The 18,177-nt window shown below is 31.7% G+C and overlaps 1 protein-coding gene across 1 annotated transcript in view; it reads left to right on the top strand.

Moving 5' to 3' along the window:
* LOC148234140 (plasma membrane calcium-transporting ATPase 2-like) overlaps window positions 1–17,443 on the top strand; it is a 31,348-nt gene extending 13,905 nt beyond the window's left edge. The window contains exon 2 of the mRNA XM_088187446.1: window positions 12,555–17,443. Coding sequence (XP_088043572.1) covers window positions 12,663–16,124 — 3,462 coding nt within the window. The 5' untranslated portion in view covers window positions 12,555–12,662 and the 3' untranslated portion in view covers window positions 16,125–17,443. The remainder of the gene's footprint in view (window positions 1–12,554) is intronic.
* Window positions 17,444–18,177: the final 734 nt, after the last annotated feature.

The following is an 18,177-nucleotide window of genomic DNA, read 5'->3' as shown; positions in this document are numbered from 1 at the left end:
ATTTCGTTATGTATGTATTACTTTACAACCTTTTGTCGAAGCACTTTAAATTACTAAAACTAAAACAAAATTGAATTTCTTACCGATATGCGCAGAAAATATCCATGAATTTTAATTTGATTTTAAAATGACGGAAGTTGCATTTAAGCAACTTCCACTCAAATGAAATTGCATTAAAAGCAACCAGTATAAAACTCAATATCGATAATTGACTAGACAATCAAAATACACAGCCAATTATTGTATGCACTCTTGTTCATGTATTATATATGCATTCACATTTATTTTAGAGATAAAAAAAAGAATTTAAATAAAATTTGATACATATATATAGCTTAATGGACGCTGCTGTAATTCCAATCTTTAAATCCTTCACATTTTGCCATAATTTTGGTACAATTACTCTTTGGTCGTTCCATGATATTTTATGAAAAACCTTTGATTTCACATAATCTAGAATGGCGTCTAACGCACATCTCCACTTTGGGATATTACATGACCTGGAAATCTGTCTCTCGAGCTGTGTAGCATGTGACCTCATACTGTTGAAACCACTTATTCTCTAGGTCCAAGTTATCCAATTAAGGCGACAAAAAATATAAATATATTCGCACTATAGTCTGCTTTAAATGGTAATGAAAAAAAGTGAAACACAAGCTCTAGGGTTTTTGTATTATAATTTAAATTGACAAATATATATCGACTCGACAGTTCTAGGGCAGGTATAGACCTTTTTTGCTATTTGACGATAAACAAATACAAATAAACTTTTTTCTATAACATATTTTTTAATTATATGCGATAAATAAAATATAATAATTAATTTTCACAGCATCGCGGTTGATTTTTAGGTATCTATTTTAGACGACTACTCTATCTCGAATAACGACTGAGTACGAATATTATATAATATATTTCAGTTAATTAAACGATTATTGTTTTGTATATAAAACTGTAAAAATATTAATCTATTATTAATCATACACATATGACATATGTTTGTATATCGAAAATTTCCATATATATGGTCAGAAATGTGCCACTACGTTAGGCTAATTTAATATTTTAATGAATTATTGTGTTTAGTATACATACATACTATAGAGACACGGGCAATTATGCGATGGAGATTGGGCGATTCAAAATGGGCGATACCATAATAATGCATTACAAATAAATGTGATGCAAATCATGATCTTATAATTACAGCGCTACTTTGGTAAAGGCTCTTATGACTCAGCGCTCTTTTGACACACGCCCATTTGTCCGCGCTCATTTGTGACGTTGCCACTTTTAATATAACAATTAAATGAAAAGCAATCTGAAATATTCGTATTTATATTAGATAATGTTCATGCATATTAGAACCTTCCGGGTATCGTGACGAATCCATTTATATATAGTAATACATACAGAGCTTAAAACAAGTGATTGAACAAATAGACAAACTTAACTTCAATTTAATAGATATATAGCATAGATACCAACCGTCAAAAACATAATAATATAATCGATCCCTAACGCGAGTTTTATCGATTATAATCGCGTGGTATAATTAACTGTTAAACTAATATAGTCAGTAATTGGTGCGTATCGAATTATTCAGAAACAAACTGGTTATATCATATATTAATTATTGACAACCAGGTAATATTAAAGAAAATAACTACCCATTATCTAGCTTAGTCATGTAAAAACCAATATTTCATAAATAATACAAAATGATAAAATAAAAGCATGGAATATATTTAGCAATAAGTTCAATATGAAGATATAAAAATAGAAACATGTATAACAACTTGAATAATCGATAATTGTAATAATGTTATTCGCAATATAACGTTTTCAACAACTCGATCCACACGATAATATTACAACAATCCTGGGACCTATGCTTTCGGCTCAATCCACATATAAAATATTTGTACACATTTTTCCCAGAAAAATGAAAGCGAATCGCCTAAAAAAATAAATGTAAAGAGGTTACATGATAAATACAAATTGCTAACATATCGATTTTATACAATGATATTATAATAAAAACGATATATATATATATATAAAATACTAAGCAGTAGTTAAAAAGCGATTTTTATAAGAAAAATATATTTTCTTTATCTAAAAACTCATATTTGTGAACTAGAAATTAGTACAACTTCAAAGTTTTAAATATGTAAAATTTAGCAAAACAATATATAACTTTTACAAGTACTTCATTTACGAATATTTGCTACATATGTAATTGTTATAGATTATTAGTATTTAATTTTTAAAAAATAAAAGATTTATCTTTAGAACGTTTTTAACGTTTTAAGTAATCGGATAAGGAAATCAAAAATTCCTAGAATTTAAGGGAATTTGTATAATCAAATAAATTGAAGAATGGCTTCATTAAGATATCTAAATTTTTTTTTAACATAAATTATTTAAATAATTATAGAATAATATAATAGCATTAATGTTATTTATATTAAAAAATAAATATATTATTGATGTTTATTATTTGTATTAAATGTATACAATTAAAATACATAAAATACATATTTTAATATTTACAAAAGGTTCAATTTTTTAAATAAGCTTAATATAAAAATAACGTTTCGTGTAAATTTTTATTTATATAAATTAAATAAAAATTATTGTAACCTAACATGTGACAAGAAACATAAATTTCAACGAGAACGTATCTCAACGCTCCTAAAATAAAGTCGCTATGATACAAAAATGAATAATGACCAAATATCTTCTTATAAATGTATCTCAATAACCTTTATTGAATTTAATCGATTTAGTTATATCGTTATTCAGGAATTTCAAATTATAGATCCTGATTCGAGAATAATGCGTATTGAAGTGTCACAGAGGATTCGAATAACTGACGGAAAATTGAAATAAATTCCTTTTAACAAAGCCGAGCAGATTTATTTCAGACGTCGTTTACGAGTAAAGAAAACCTCCACTTTCTCTTAAAAGTGATCCCAAAATCTTAAGTGGTAATTTCTCTAGCCAAAATGTTTCTACTGAGATCATAGGAATAAAAATTAGCAAACGGAATCGAAATAATAACACATTATGCTATTTTCGGACACTAAAGAGCAGACGGTTGACGGAAGCCCATCTCCATAGGGAATCTAAATTACTCTGTAGAGAATAGGAATCTGCAACAGATCGAATGCATTTAAATTAAATAACCAGAGGAGGATTGTTTTCCCTATAAACATTATCCTGCTTTGTCCCCCTTTTGTCTTTTTTTTCCTCCTTGAACAAAAATGTCCGAAGTGACCTTTTTTATTAGCCCTGGCAGGATCCTTGAATGAACAAAACTCGCAGCTACCGAGATAACCTTTTTTTAGTGTCCTTTGATATTTTAAAAATCTGGACACCTTCATTTAAATAATTTTAAATCATCTGCATACAGAAGATAACTTGAATTTGTAACTGCCGTAGTTATACCGTATATTACCCCCAAAGGAGTAATATATTTTTTCGACAATCAGCCGCCATAGATTACAAACTCGAAAATAACTAAGTTAAATCATCCGACTAACCGAGGTCCAACAATTTTTAAATTAATAACATATAACAAACCTTGTCGAAAGCCTTAATAAAATTCGTATATACGATGTCTACATGAATTCCCACATCGAGAGATTTTTCCACCATTTCAGTGAAACACAGAATGTTAGTAACAGGTTTTTGAACGAACGAAACTCACCGAAAGTAATTGCAGACGTTTCTATGGATAATAATTCTGCAGGAGCTCACATCACTGCGATTTGTCTGTGGTTTATTGTGCATAACTTATATCCCTTATTAATAGGGGTAACTTTTGTGCATTTGTAAAGGTCAAGAATTTGAGAATCTAATATAAAATTGAAATTTCATATTTATTTAAGCAATATTATTTATACATTTTTCATATATAATTAAAAGTACTATATTTATCGAATTCTATGAAACTATTTGAGTAAATAATGTTAGTCAGTTTTCATTTAATGACTTTTAGATGAGATTCTCTAAGTGGATTGCCCTCTATTTTACAATACATATATACATATCAATCCCCAAACCCTTTCTGAAAGCGTTACATTGAAAGTTTCAAAGCGAATTAGATGCGGCATAACCATAACTTGGCATTGGCGTACCCATCCATAAGATAAACGTTAGATTCGCATTCCAAAACGGTCATGACAGTGGTACGAACAAAAGCCTTTGTGGTAACCGTGTAATTTGTATTTGAATTAAATTTGCTTCACTGTGGATTAATTTCGGGAAATTAATTACCCATTTCTGATTACAAGCGTGTGTGTATGACCATTGCGAAAGATCAGTGGTATCTAGGGATTTTTCTTCTCGGCTTGTTATATAATCTCGGGAATCGGGATTCTCTAGATTTTTGCATTATAATACCTTCTATATTCAAAGCTCTTAATTGTGTATTTTAAAAAAAAGGTTGCCTTAATTACATTTATTTAAATATATTTATTATAATATAATTTACTATGTATATATTTTTTTGCTATATCAAAATATTGGTCCTATTATAGTAAATAAAATTTATTTCCGTTCGAAATAGTATAAACATGAATTTTAATATTATTTTAAGCTATCGTCTTTATTCTCAGTGCAATAACGAATTTTTATAGTCATAATTGCAATTTATAATTTATGACATCAGCACAACCGATATGCTACATTATTTCGCTTATATATTTTTTCATATTTATTTTCTTAAGAGTATTTTTAACCCGTTTTAATTTAAGCTTCATAGAAATACAGACAAAAATAAATTAAAATACACCACCAAAGTATTAGAACACCGATATTTTTAAAAGCTTACTGTTATACTATTACATAATAAATTCGTTTACCTAACTTTCAAAAAGTATCAGCGTTGGGAGTCGAAGAATTTTTCATTAATGTTTAATCCTGATACAACTCGAATTTTAACTCGACTTTTCGGCCATAGCACAATTACTCACGTCAATGCCAGTTGACACATTTCAATTAAGATTAGAACATATTAAGAAATGAGTTATAAAAGGGTAATCAGTAGCACGTAAAATCTATCAGTAAACAAAGCTAAACATAGACCATAATTGATTTTCCCCTTCAATGCCCGATGTATAAATGTTCATCGCAATATTGTAAAGTTAGAAACTATGTATATGCACACTGAAATTGATGTGTGGTTTACACAATCGTTTTTGACATGACATATTTCAGTGAGTATCTGGCATGTTGGTTTTCGTTTCAATTTTTTTCATAGAAAAGAATCGTTTTTTTCATAGAAAAGCGATATTTGGTCTTTGATATTTAGTCACAGACTTTTCAAGCTGACATTTAAATTATATAATAAAAATGGTTTCCAACTTTTTTTGTAGCCACAGAGAGAAGTAATATAGTTTTGTATAATATAAGGTGAAACATGTGCTGAAGTAAAATTTAAATAGAGTTCGATTACTTGTGCGGTGAATTTTTATCTTTAAAATTTCATGTACTTATAATTTTTTTGCTATACTAGTTTCTTTTTTCTTGAGTTCATATTCTGTCTTCATCGTAGATAATGATGCCATAAGACAATTAACTCTAATCGTTAGGCTTAGGTCAAGAACGGAGGTGGAACAATTCCTTTGCGCCCAGACTAATGAATTGTGCAAAGCCTACAATATTTTAAAGCTACGGTTTGCTAATAATAAGCGGTTCTGAATATCCAGAAAATCTTTACTCTATTCTTCCTCATTTATTATTTATCCTTAAAAATAATTTAAAATAATTTTTCTTATTCTGTCATCATATCCTAACCGTTTTAAATCAATGCGAATATGTTCAGTGAAAATTGTGTGACAATGACAATTTTTCTAATAATTTTTGTTGGTAGGAGCGTTGGGATACATTTCATTCAATAAAACTTTTTTGAGTTACTATGAGATGGTCGGCCGAGATCTACGACTTCGAGTAAGCGACCACACTGTCGCAAATTTCATATGCCGTCCGGACGGCGGCTTCTGTCACGTACAGCCGGCATATTTGCGCGCGATCGAAAAATGTGCCAAATAATTGCAATTTTCAAATTGTCATATTAATAAAATTACGCTACTGATATAAAATTTTGTGTGGGCACTCACCAATACAATATCAATGAAAACTTGTTGGTCGTAAATATTCAATTTACGCAAAATAGGCTTTTGCAAAATACCATAAGACATAAAAATAATACTTCAGAATACGAACACCACATCTGTGACTATCCTAGAATTTATCGCCATCGATTCTAAATAAGAATTCGTTATGGTGTGACATTTATATTAACCGATCTAGGAAAATACATAAGGTTATTCGAAACGATTTTTTTTAACAAAATCAAGTACCACTAATTATTTTTTAATTATTTAATTTTATATGAAAAAAATATAATAACGATATCTGTTAAAAAAATATATTATCAAAAATATAAGTAATCTCTTCTGGTGCCCTAAAATATTCAAAGATGTCAGTAAGAGTCTGTTGAAGTCCCCGATAAGCATGTGGTATTAGAACTTGACCACGTGACGTGTTAACCATAGGACGCCTACACGTATACTGAAATTGAACCGGGTTACTCGTTCTATCTTAGTTTGCGAAACACCATATCATTATCTCTCTCACTCTCGTCACTTAACACGCAAGAAAGCGAAAGGGGAAGTATCTCACAGCTCGCGCTCGAAAGAGCAGCTCCGACTACGGTCCCTTTGACTCGGAAAATAATGCTGACAATGTTCGGAAGTGCTTGAAGCTAGCCAAGTTGACTGAATTACCCCCACTTTACCCCCATTCGCATCATAAGATTCCCTATCGAGCTCGACGGTTCACCGTCACATTCTAATTAGAATCCACTACTATTTGCCTCTCAGCCATACACCGTGGGTGTGTTACCCTGCACTTCCAAAGAAATATTCACCATTTTATTTGTATTATATAATAATGCTTTTTTCTTATAATAAATACAAATATTTTATTGCTTTTGGTAAGAACACAAATAGTAGGAACACATTTAATAATGACTATAATAATTATAGTTATTTAAAAGATCGTTGAAATTCTGCGCAAAATTAAAAAAATTGGATACATAAGTAGCAAAGTTATGGAATGAAGTTAGTGGTATTGTAGGTTAATAAAATTGATTCATTTAACAATCCAGAACTGACGCTGATCCCCTAGAAATAAAAGTGGGAAGGGTGTCGCACGCAACAAAGAAAGAGACATGGGAATCTTATGAAGCCTCCAGTTCTCAGTAACCTAGGACAACTTCCAAGAAATTTTAGAGCGGGCTGAACCGATCTCGACCAAAGCAACCCACTATATTCTCCGGCCAACTTCCAGAGAGTGTAGTTCAGGCATTATAGTTCCCTAGAGAGTCGCGATCACGTCCGTTATTCTTGCCCATTATGGTCATGACGGCAGTGCTTAATAACGCTCCTCTTGCAAATTCCCAACGAGGATTTTTATGGAAATAGCAATGAGGAGCTGAAGAAAAATATGTAGGATCGTGCTTATCCTAATTTTAGATTTGCAATATAACTATTTTTTTAAATTTTGATTGTATAATTATTGTTTACATAATGACCATTATGACGCATTATGAAAAACATGGAAAATCACAAAGGTCAGCTTTGTAATAAAAAAATAATAATAAAATTTACAAACATGTCTATATATAGTACATACTAGAGAATGCCAACGTTTTACATACTAGATACCGAGCAAATTCCCGAAATATTTAGCATATTAAACAAAGGGGAAGGGGTACAAATAAATTCATAGTTTAATCAAAAACGCTATAAATTGTTTAACTAAATTTGCCTTTGCTAATTTCGATCCTCTTGTATCATTGGTTTAATTAAATTATCTTTATTATATGTGATGTGATTTTGTTAATGATAAAAATAGCGGATATTTATTTTTAACAAGTAATTTTATCTCTTCTTTATGTAATAAATATTCCTGTGCGTTAATTATTATCCCAATTACAGTTATCCCAGATTTTGTTGCTATATATTGTAGAGTATTTTGTTATGATCATTTTGTGCATATATTTTATATGTGATTTCATAATATATTTATCTCTTAAATTTTTTACTGTATTTTTCACTATTATTAAATTATTTTAATTTTATTTTTTTCTGCATTTTGTATATTTTTATGTATTATTATTTTTTAACACATCAGAAAAATATCTTTTATCGTTATTTTTACTAATGTTAATATTTAAATTTATTATTAATTAAACATATTTTTTTACTCTATTTATTGTTTTATTTTATTTCAACATTTCTCCTTTTACCATGCCGCAAAGAATAAGAAAATTCCCATTCTTCGCGGAAATTGTATGTTTTTTTATTACTCATGATCGAAAGCAAAATATGATTATTAAAAAACCGTTTGGGAAAAAACACTTATAAATACAATAAGCAATGTTTATACGCATTATGCAAATTCAACCATGACAACGTGCTTCGATAATATTATAAATTGGTAACAAACACGACTACAAACTGTAAATATTTTGATAGGGTTTTTTGCGATCCACTTGTTGGCCGGGCTTGGTATATATTTTAATATGTAATCATTATATTGTAATTAAAATCATTTTCGATCTTGAATTTGATATTACAAGACAGCAATTTTATAAAAAAATATTTTTTTTACAGTATATCTAGAACCTAAATTAAAACTATTTTACACATTTTTTGTAATTTGCTCATTATAATACAATATACTCAATGCATCATGATACATTCTAGTTCAAATTTCAATTAACACAATGCCTACACAGAATTTATAAGTACATCGTTATATATTTTTCAATATACCTTCTTAAGCGCACTTACTCCAACGCTCTTTCATGCTGTGCAAAATTATATATTACAACCTACATAAATATATAATGTATAATAGATATTTTCTTCTTACTCGCTACACACCGGTCGTATATTTCTTTACTTATTCAAAGCTTTCGTATTATATTGTGTTATAAAATCATACATACAGTGTTAACTTTTGCCATTATATGATAATTTTAGACGCGCTGTCATTAAATATTTATTTTGTCGACGCTATTAAGATTATTCTATAAATACTAAAAACTCTATGCATGTAATACCATAAGCGGTTTTACTCGTGTTCATATGCTGGTGACTATCTACAGACTTTTATATACTTCAACTTGATCAGGCTTCTGCGCTTTGAAAATATAGTGCCCTGCTTTTCCATTACCCATTAGAGATTTAACATTTGTACCTTCTTAGACTTTCCATCAGCAACTATAAGATGCAGTATTTAATCATTTAGATTACGTTTTGTAATTACCTACAAATTCGATTATTTACCTATTTTCTATTTATTACAGTATATAACACATTTCTTGTTACAATGCGAATAATGATTTTTTCGTTATCTAATATAGAATGCCTATATATAATATTCCAAGAACGGATCATAAAAACTAGTCCCTTAGCTGATCCCATTTGAGGATTAGCGACTAACTAGTCTAAATTTATTAATAATATATTAATATAATAATGCAAAAATATATTATTATTCTTTTATTATATGTTACGTAACTATTATTTTATAAATCGGAGGAAAATAAATTCTAATGTCAACTTTAAAATCCCAACCCAACAAATGGAGATCCAGTGAATTTTTAATTCCTAATTTCTCAAGAGACTATACTACTGTCTATCATATTTATTCTCTAAATCTAAATCCCTTGATAATTTTAATTATGAATTTATTTTTATAATTTAAAATATCTTCACAACGCAATTACAAACTTAAGGATATCTTTCGACGTACAAAATTAAGTAAAGGATCAGATTTATTCTATTTTATCTGTGTAACTACTTAGGCGTTCTACAACTAAGCACAATATGAATAATTACTCTTTCGAGTATAAAAATATTTCTAACGCCGTTTTTTTCTTCCTCTCTTTTTACTGGTAGACCTTTGAAATGAATATCTAAGCCATTCACACTTTCATCATCTTCTTTTATTATTTTTAAGCACTGCATGCAAACACCTTTATATTTTCTGTGACGATTTAAAAACTCACACAAATAAAAATATAAAGTAATGTTGATACTTGAATAAGATTTGGCAAGTACAATCCTATTTTAAGTTACAAACCATTGCACAAAGTTTACATTTAGTATATAGACATTATTAGTCTGAAACTTTCAAAGAAGATATGAAACATTAAATTTCGCATCTTCATACAAGTTTGAATAATGTAAAGTAAGTTTGAAATTCATAAAATGTACCTAGCTTATAAACTATTATACGCTTAAGTCTGTGCACCCATTATATTGCCCTTTTTAAATAGAACTAAGTTTTATAATAATAATCAAATGTTGATTTCAGCTTTGATATTTTAGTTTTTTTCTAATATGGCTTTATTTTTTCATCGATCATCGATATTTTAAATATCAGACAAAATTAATGTTGCAACAAGTATTTTTACTATTAATAATAGTATGATTATTATTATTATTATTTATTACAATAGTATTATTAATTATAATATAATACTTGGTACATTGCAATGCATTAAAAGCTCGATGTTTTTTTAAGTATAAATTTTGTGTATCAAAATCGCTACATGTATTAGATACAGCTTTATTTTTAGTATCATCTTAATAAGTGTTTCTTCTTGAGAATTATTTATGGAGCAAATTGCTAAATTTAAAAATTTCATAGAACCTTTTTTATTAAAACTAAATGTTTTACAACCGCTGCATTTTTTATACCACTACATAAGAAAGGGCAGATGTGTAAAAATATATTTTTGAAAGTTTTTTTATTAGAGATAATTTATATGGCAAAAAATTGCTTACAATTTTCTAAACTACTTCAATCGGCACTAAATTTGCTTTCATAATCTAAGAACTACAATAATAATCAAATAAAAAGAAACCATTCCGCGTGAAAATCGCAGATTGCAAAATTTATGGGGGTCTTACATAGTTACGCTATACAATTTGCATGTTGGCGAACTTAAATCTCGTTTTTTCAATATTGCAAAAATCTTTATTTTGATCGAAATATCAAAAATTGTATTTAAAATTGTTACTACAGTTCTTGTATAAATAAAAGTGTCAATCGAAATGAATCGATTGACAAACTTTCAACCGAAGTAAATTAATCTGTTCTGGACCTTTGCTTATTCGCGTCCATTATAACAAATCACAATTTTATTAAAGTTTTCTGTCTTGAACGATCATTCAGATTTTTAAGCATCAATAATATAAAAAAATATCATTTATTTTTTTATTTATCATAGTGAAAATACGAATTCTTATTGAGAAACGAAAAACAGCGATAAACCAGAATGCCTAGTCTATAATTGTTCTAAGCCGCTTCCGGACGCGCATAACTTAAAATGAAACATTCTCCGTTATTTCTTTACTCTGTAAATCATATGGCTTTGTATTTACGATGTAAATAATACACGTAAACAAAGGAAATATATTTAATTATAATAATAAAAATTCAAATTAAATTTGCATCTATTGATTTTCGAGCCGCCGGTAATACATTCTGTTGTTTCGACCAATGAAAAACAAGCATTTAAATATAAAACAAGATGGCCGACAGTAACGTGACAACAGTTTTAAATAATTATTATTTATAAATAAAATTTTGTTATGCGACAATAATTTTCATTAATTTGTCATGTGCGTTGTTCGATTTGACTGAGTATAAATAATCGGATTGCAAATTAACTAGGTGTATTATCACTATGAAAATTTAATATATACATAATGTGTTGAAGATTAAAAGAATACATTGATTAAATTTGATAAACAATCTTCGTAACGAAATCTTCGAAATCTAATCGGATAAGTGCTTGTAGGGTATGTAGAATATTCGTCGTGATGTCGTTTCTCGTTATGCTCCCTAGACAATCTGCTGATCTATCTTGTGTCGATCTACTTGTGTCTGCCTTTGTCTGTCGGAGTCTCTGCCTCTATCATTTATATTATTTGTTTAAAACGACTCTGGCAATGTGCAAATGAGAATGTTTATGAACCATGTGCATCGCTTTTTGAACACATCTTCAAAATGTCTAGATGGTTTCGGCGATCGGTAACTGAAATATTTTATTGGCAATGGTTTACGTCTCGGTAAGCAATAAGTTCGAAGAATAATGGTATTAGACGCTGGTTCAAATGTATTATCTCTGGCGCGCGACTTTCTATACAATCGGTTGTTCTCTTTGCTATTTGTAAATTAGTTCCTTTTGCTGAAAATAATATTTTGCGGTACGGAGATTTTTACTCTTTTCGTTATTCAAGTGGTCGTTATGATGACCGCTTAATTGCATAGGTTACCTTTAAAAAAATAATAATTTAGCAGCATTGTACATTTATTAAGAACTTATTTTAAAAAACTCATGGAAATTTAAGAAATGCCTAATAATTATATTGATTTGCTCTTTATTATTTAAATATAATGTATTTGTCAGATAATTTGCATATGTATTATAAAAATACTAACTATTCTCTTTTTTTCAGGGCGCGCTAGACCGCTTTCCACCTAATTTTGGCAGCCCTCGCCATCTCATCGACATCAAGGTGAACAATTTATTTTATCGCATTTGTTAAAAGCAGTTTCTTTGGAAAATGGCTACCATCGACGGGCGTCCCACTCAATATGGGATCACTCTCCGTCAGCTAAGGGAGTTGATGGAGCACAGGGGCCAAGAGGGCCTTGCGACTCTCAATTCTTTGGGAGGAATTCAAGAACTATGCAAGAAGCTCTACACTTCCCCGACCGACGGCCTGTCTGGGTCGGAAGCTGACGTTGAACATCGCAGGGATGTCTTCGGATCTAACGTGATTCCACCGAAGCCTGCCAAGACCTTTTTCCGTCTGGTCTGGGAGGCTCTCCAAGATATTACCCTAATTATCCTCGAAATCGCCTCTATTATTTCTTTGGCCCTTGCGTTCTATCAACCTGTCGACGATACTGCTGCGAAGGTCGGAGACGTTGAAGATGAGGGGCATCACGGATGGATCGAAGGCGCTGCTATTTTGATCTCTGTCGTCGTGGTCGTACTTGTCACCGCGTTCAACGACTACACCAAAGAGCAGCAATTTCGTGGACTGCAAAGCAGAATCGAAGGCGAACACAAATTTGCTGTGATACGAGGCGGCGAGTTGCTCCAGTTGCCCATTGCTGAGATCTTGGTCGGAGACATATGCCAGATAAAATATGGAGATCTGCTACCAGCCGATGGTATTGTGATCCAAAGCAACGATTTAAAAGTGGACGAGTCATCGTTGACGGGGGAATCAGACTATGTAAAAAAGGGAGAAAACGTAGACCCAATGCTTCTGTCCGGCACTCATGTAATGGAAGGCAGCGGAAAAATGATGGTAACAGCTGTAGGTGTGAACTCGCAAGCTGGAATAATCTTTACATTACTAGGAGCAACCGAAGAGCAACACGAGGAAAAGGAAAAACCCAAAGAAAAGAAAAAGAAACGCAGTACCGCCAGCGATGATGTAGAAAGCGGTATTACATCACCAACTACTAACGAAGAAGAACGCCCCATAATATCAAACGAAAACTCTACCGAAAATCCTCATAAGAAGGAGAAGTCTGTCCTCCAAAGCAAACTTACGAAACTCGCCATTCAAATTGGATACGCTGGATCTACTATCGCCGTTCTCACCGTGGTTATTCTAACCATTCAATTTTGCATCAAGACCTTTGTGATCGAGCAAAAGAACTGGAAAAACTTCTACGTCAACTACTTTGTTCAACATTTCATCATCGGCGTCACTGTTCTTGTGGTTGCAGTTCCTGAAGGTCTACCGCTCGCTGTAACCCTATCGTTAGCTTATTCCGTCAAGAAGATGATGAAGGACAACAATCTAGTACGTCATCTTGACGCTTGCGAAACCATGGGCAACGCTACGTCCATCTGCTCGGATAAAACTGGCACTCTAACAACCAACAGGATGACCGTCGTCGAATCTTATATCTGCGATCAACTTCACAAGTTTACTCCCGCGTTTAACGATCTACCCCCGTACGTAGGACACTTGCTCATTGAAGGAATTTCCGTGAATTCTGCATATACATCTAAGATAATGCCTCCCAAGGCTAACTCAGATCTACCCATGCAAATTGGTAACAAAACAGAGTGCGCTCTCTTGGGTTTCGTCAACGCTTTGGGAAAGAACTACCAGCAAATTAGAAATGATATTCCAGAAGAGAAGTTTAAAAAAGTCTTTACTTTTAACTCTGAACGCAAATCTATGAGCACAATCATTCCTTTGAAAGGCGGAGGATATCGCTTATACATGAAAGGTGCTTCTGAGATCGTACTGAAAAAATGCGCTTACATTTACGGCCTGAACGGACATTTGGAAACTTTGACTGAAGAGATGTCTAATAAAGTGCTAACCACCGTGATTGAACCAATGGCTAATAACGGATTGAGAACCATCGCAGTTGCTTATTGCGACTTCGTGCCGACAATAACAGATATCAACCAAGTTCCGATTGACTCCGAACCGAACTGGGACGACGAGGAATATTTGACGCAGCACATGACTTGCCTGTGCGTAGTTGGAATCGAAGACCCGGTCAGAGATGAAGTACCAGAAGCAATTGCTCAATGCCAAATGGCCGGAATTACAGTCAGGATGGTGACAGGCGATAACATCAATACCGCTCGATCCATTGCTTATAAATGTGGCATCTTGAAGCCTAATGACGACGGATTAGTCATGGATGGACAGGAGTTTAACCAGCGCATCCGTGATCAAGATGGAGTGATACGTCAACACCTGTTGGATAAAATTTGGCCAAATTTGCGCGTCCTGGCTCGATCATCTCCGACTGATAAATACAATTTAGTTAAAGGTATCATCGAGAGTAACATTTCGCGTAATCGAGAAGTGGTAGCAGTAACCGGGGATGGCACTAATGACGGACCAGCTTTGAAAAGAGCCGACGTCGGATTCGCAATGGGTCTTGCAGGTACGGACGTCGCTAAAGAAGCTTCAGATATAATATTGACCGACGACAATTTTACTAGCATCGTTAAGGCTGTGATGTGGGGTAGAAACGTATACGATAGCATTGCAAAATTCTTGCAATTCCAACTGACGGTCAACGTGGTCGCCGTGGTAGTCGCCTTCGTTGGAGCTTGTTCAGTTCAGGATTGCCCTTTAAAGGCTGTTCAGATGCTGTGGGTGAATCTAATAATGGATACACTAGCATCCCTGGCTTTAGCCACCGAAATGCCGACGATAGAGTTGCTGCAACGCAAGCCGTATGGCCGCACCAAGCCGTTGATCTCCAGAACCATGATGAAGAACATCTTAGGGCAAGCTACTTACCAATTGACTGTGATTTTTACTTTGTTATTTGTGGGAGACAGTTTTTTCGAGATTGAATCCGGACGCAACGCTGAATTTGGAGCTCCTCCGACCCAACATTTCACCATAATATTCAATTCGTTCGTGATGATGACTCTTTTCAATGAACTAAACGCTAGAAAGATCCACGGGCAAAAGAACATTTTTGAAGGACTCTTCTCAAACCCGATATTTAACATTATCTGGTCCTTTACGTTCGTGACTCAGATCGTAATCGTGCAGATGGGAAGGGTTGCGTTTTCTACAAAGCCGCTGAGCAATGAACAATGGATGTGGTGCATGTTCTTTGGAATTGGCACACTGATTTGGGGGCAAATCATCAACTTAATCCCTACCCACAAGATGCCTCGCAGTCTGTCATGGGGACGGCAATCTGCCGGTGACGACGAAGTCGTGGAAGAGGACAGCTTCGTCGAAGAACCCGAAAGCACGCCAGCTGGTAGGATTTTGTGGATCAGGGGTCTGACTAGAATCCAAACTCAACTGCGAGTCATCAGGGCTTTCAAGTCAACTTTGGAAGACTTGCGCTCCGTACACAGCATCAACAGCTTGCGCAGCAGCACCCGCGCCGCATGCCTGGACGAAGATATTCACATGATTAAGCAATCTCCTTGCCATTCCGGTCAACCATCTACCAGCCGTCACACTTTTGCCTACTCGCAAAAGTCTGTCCACGAGACAAGAATCTAAATCTTTAAAAATAATCGTCGATAACTTCAAGTTTTGTTATATATTTGTGTGCTATTTACAATATTTATTATCCCTTATATATCTATAAATTTGTAATCAGTGTCAATGAGGCTGAAGTGGAGGTCCATTATTATGATAACATATAATTTACGATCCAGATTTTATATCCTATACTCCTGAATGAAATCGTATTTTTCTATGTCTTTAAATCTTTAAAAACACGCTGTCCTTAAATGTGATAATTTCTAATCTATTTAAACCTTATAAACAGATAGTTTTCTATCTGGACCAATGTATTATGTATTTATGCCAAAATAATGTGTACAGAATAACTAACATGTCACTATCAGTGTTAATAGTTATTTATACATATGTATATCCACATATAATTGGAAAAAATTACTAGTTTTTAACATATCGTGTTTAACACGAATCTCTCTGTCTGTTTAATATTTACGTAATATAATATGTTAGATTAATGATTAAAGGGCATGTAATGCCTCACATGTAATATAAACGGAATCAATGTAATGGTGCATACTGAATAAATACAGGGACTAAAAACAGCGTGAAAGTATGTCATAATTGAAAAGAAAAAAGTTTTTTAAAAACAATAAAATCAGTGACATTGTGAATCGATTTACGTGTGATATTACTAATGGTGATCATGATGATACTTGAGTAAAGAATGTGAATTAATTAAGTGTAGAGACTGATAATAAATGTGGTATTACTTATATATCTTACTGCATGTTTCATTAGCGAGTGAATAAATGTAACTTATAACAAAATTAACTTATATTTATGTATGTATATTCAACATAGTACCAGTAATGCATTTATTAATATTTAACTATCGATGTTTAGTATACAATAGGTAAATATTTTGTGTGTCATTTTAAATCAATATTTAACCAATGGCGTTTATATTATATTATAAAAAATATCGTACATACCTAGAAAATTATTAAGAAGTGTATTTTGTTCTCAACAAACAATTTACTTAGTATGTAATATATTATTCATTGATGTTTAGTGATAAAAATCTTTACGATCATTATTATGAAGAAAATATTTATATATATATTATTCACTGTAACGTGTAAAATAAGTGTTTGACTCAATTATTCAATATGTGTAGGTGTTGTATTAAAATAATCTGTAATTCACAATTAATATTTACTATATATATACTGTAATAGCAAGCGTATGTGTATGTTCAAAATTTATGTTAAAAATAGCGCAAAGCGAATGAATCAATATGTGTAATATAAATAACCTTGAAAAATTAACCTAAAATGTTAAAAAAAATTAGATAAAAAAAAGTTAGTAAAAAAATTCAACAAAAGGAAATGATATTGTTTCAGCTTGGCAGAGTAATTACTCTTGTGTCTCTCGCTCAAGAACAAGCACTTCACTTTGAAGTACACTTTATAACTTTATTTCAGTGTGTTGGAAATTTTCATAGTGTGTTTTTGTGTACACTGTACAGGATGGAAAGAAAAAAATGTCTTTTCGAAAAAAAATAGAAAAAAAAAACAAAAATATTAAATATATATATATGTGTGTGAGAGTGTGTGTGTGTTTGTGCGAGCGCGCGCGCGTACGTGCGTGAGGGTGTGTGGATGCGCGCGCGCGTGTGTGGGTGTGTGTGTGTTTGTGTGTGCGTGTGGGTGCGTGTGCGTGTGCGTGTGTGTGCGTGTGTGTGTATCAATATTGCTTATGGATGCCATCACGATCTTACTTTTATATGAGCGTCTGACGTTTCGATGAATCTAAAAGTAATATAGTGATGGCATTCGTAGCAAATATTCATATATATATATATATATATATATATATATATATATATATATATATATATATATATATATATATATATATATATATATATATATATATATATATATATATATATATATATATATAAATATATATATATATATATATATATATATATATATATTTATATATATATATATATATATATATTTATATATATATATATATATATATATATATATATATATATATATATATATATATATATATA

The sequence above is a fragment of the Plectrocnemia conspersa genome, unplaced genomic scaffold, assembly GCF_051122295.1.
Source record: "Plectrocnemia conspersa isolate PC_06_02 unplaced genomic scaffold, ASM5112229v1 ptg000006l, whole genome shotgun sequence".
Taxonomy (NCBI): Eukaryota; Metazoa; Arthropoda; class Insecta; order Trichoptera; family Polycentropodidae; genus Plectrocnemia; species Plectrocnemia conspersa.
The sequence above is the reverse complement of the archived record's forward strand: the minus strand, read 5'-3'. Positions and strand labels throughout refer to the sequence as shown.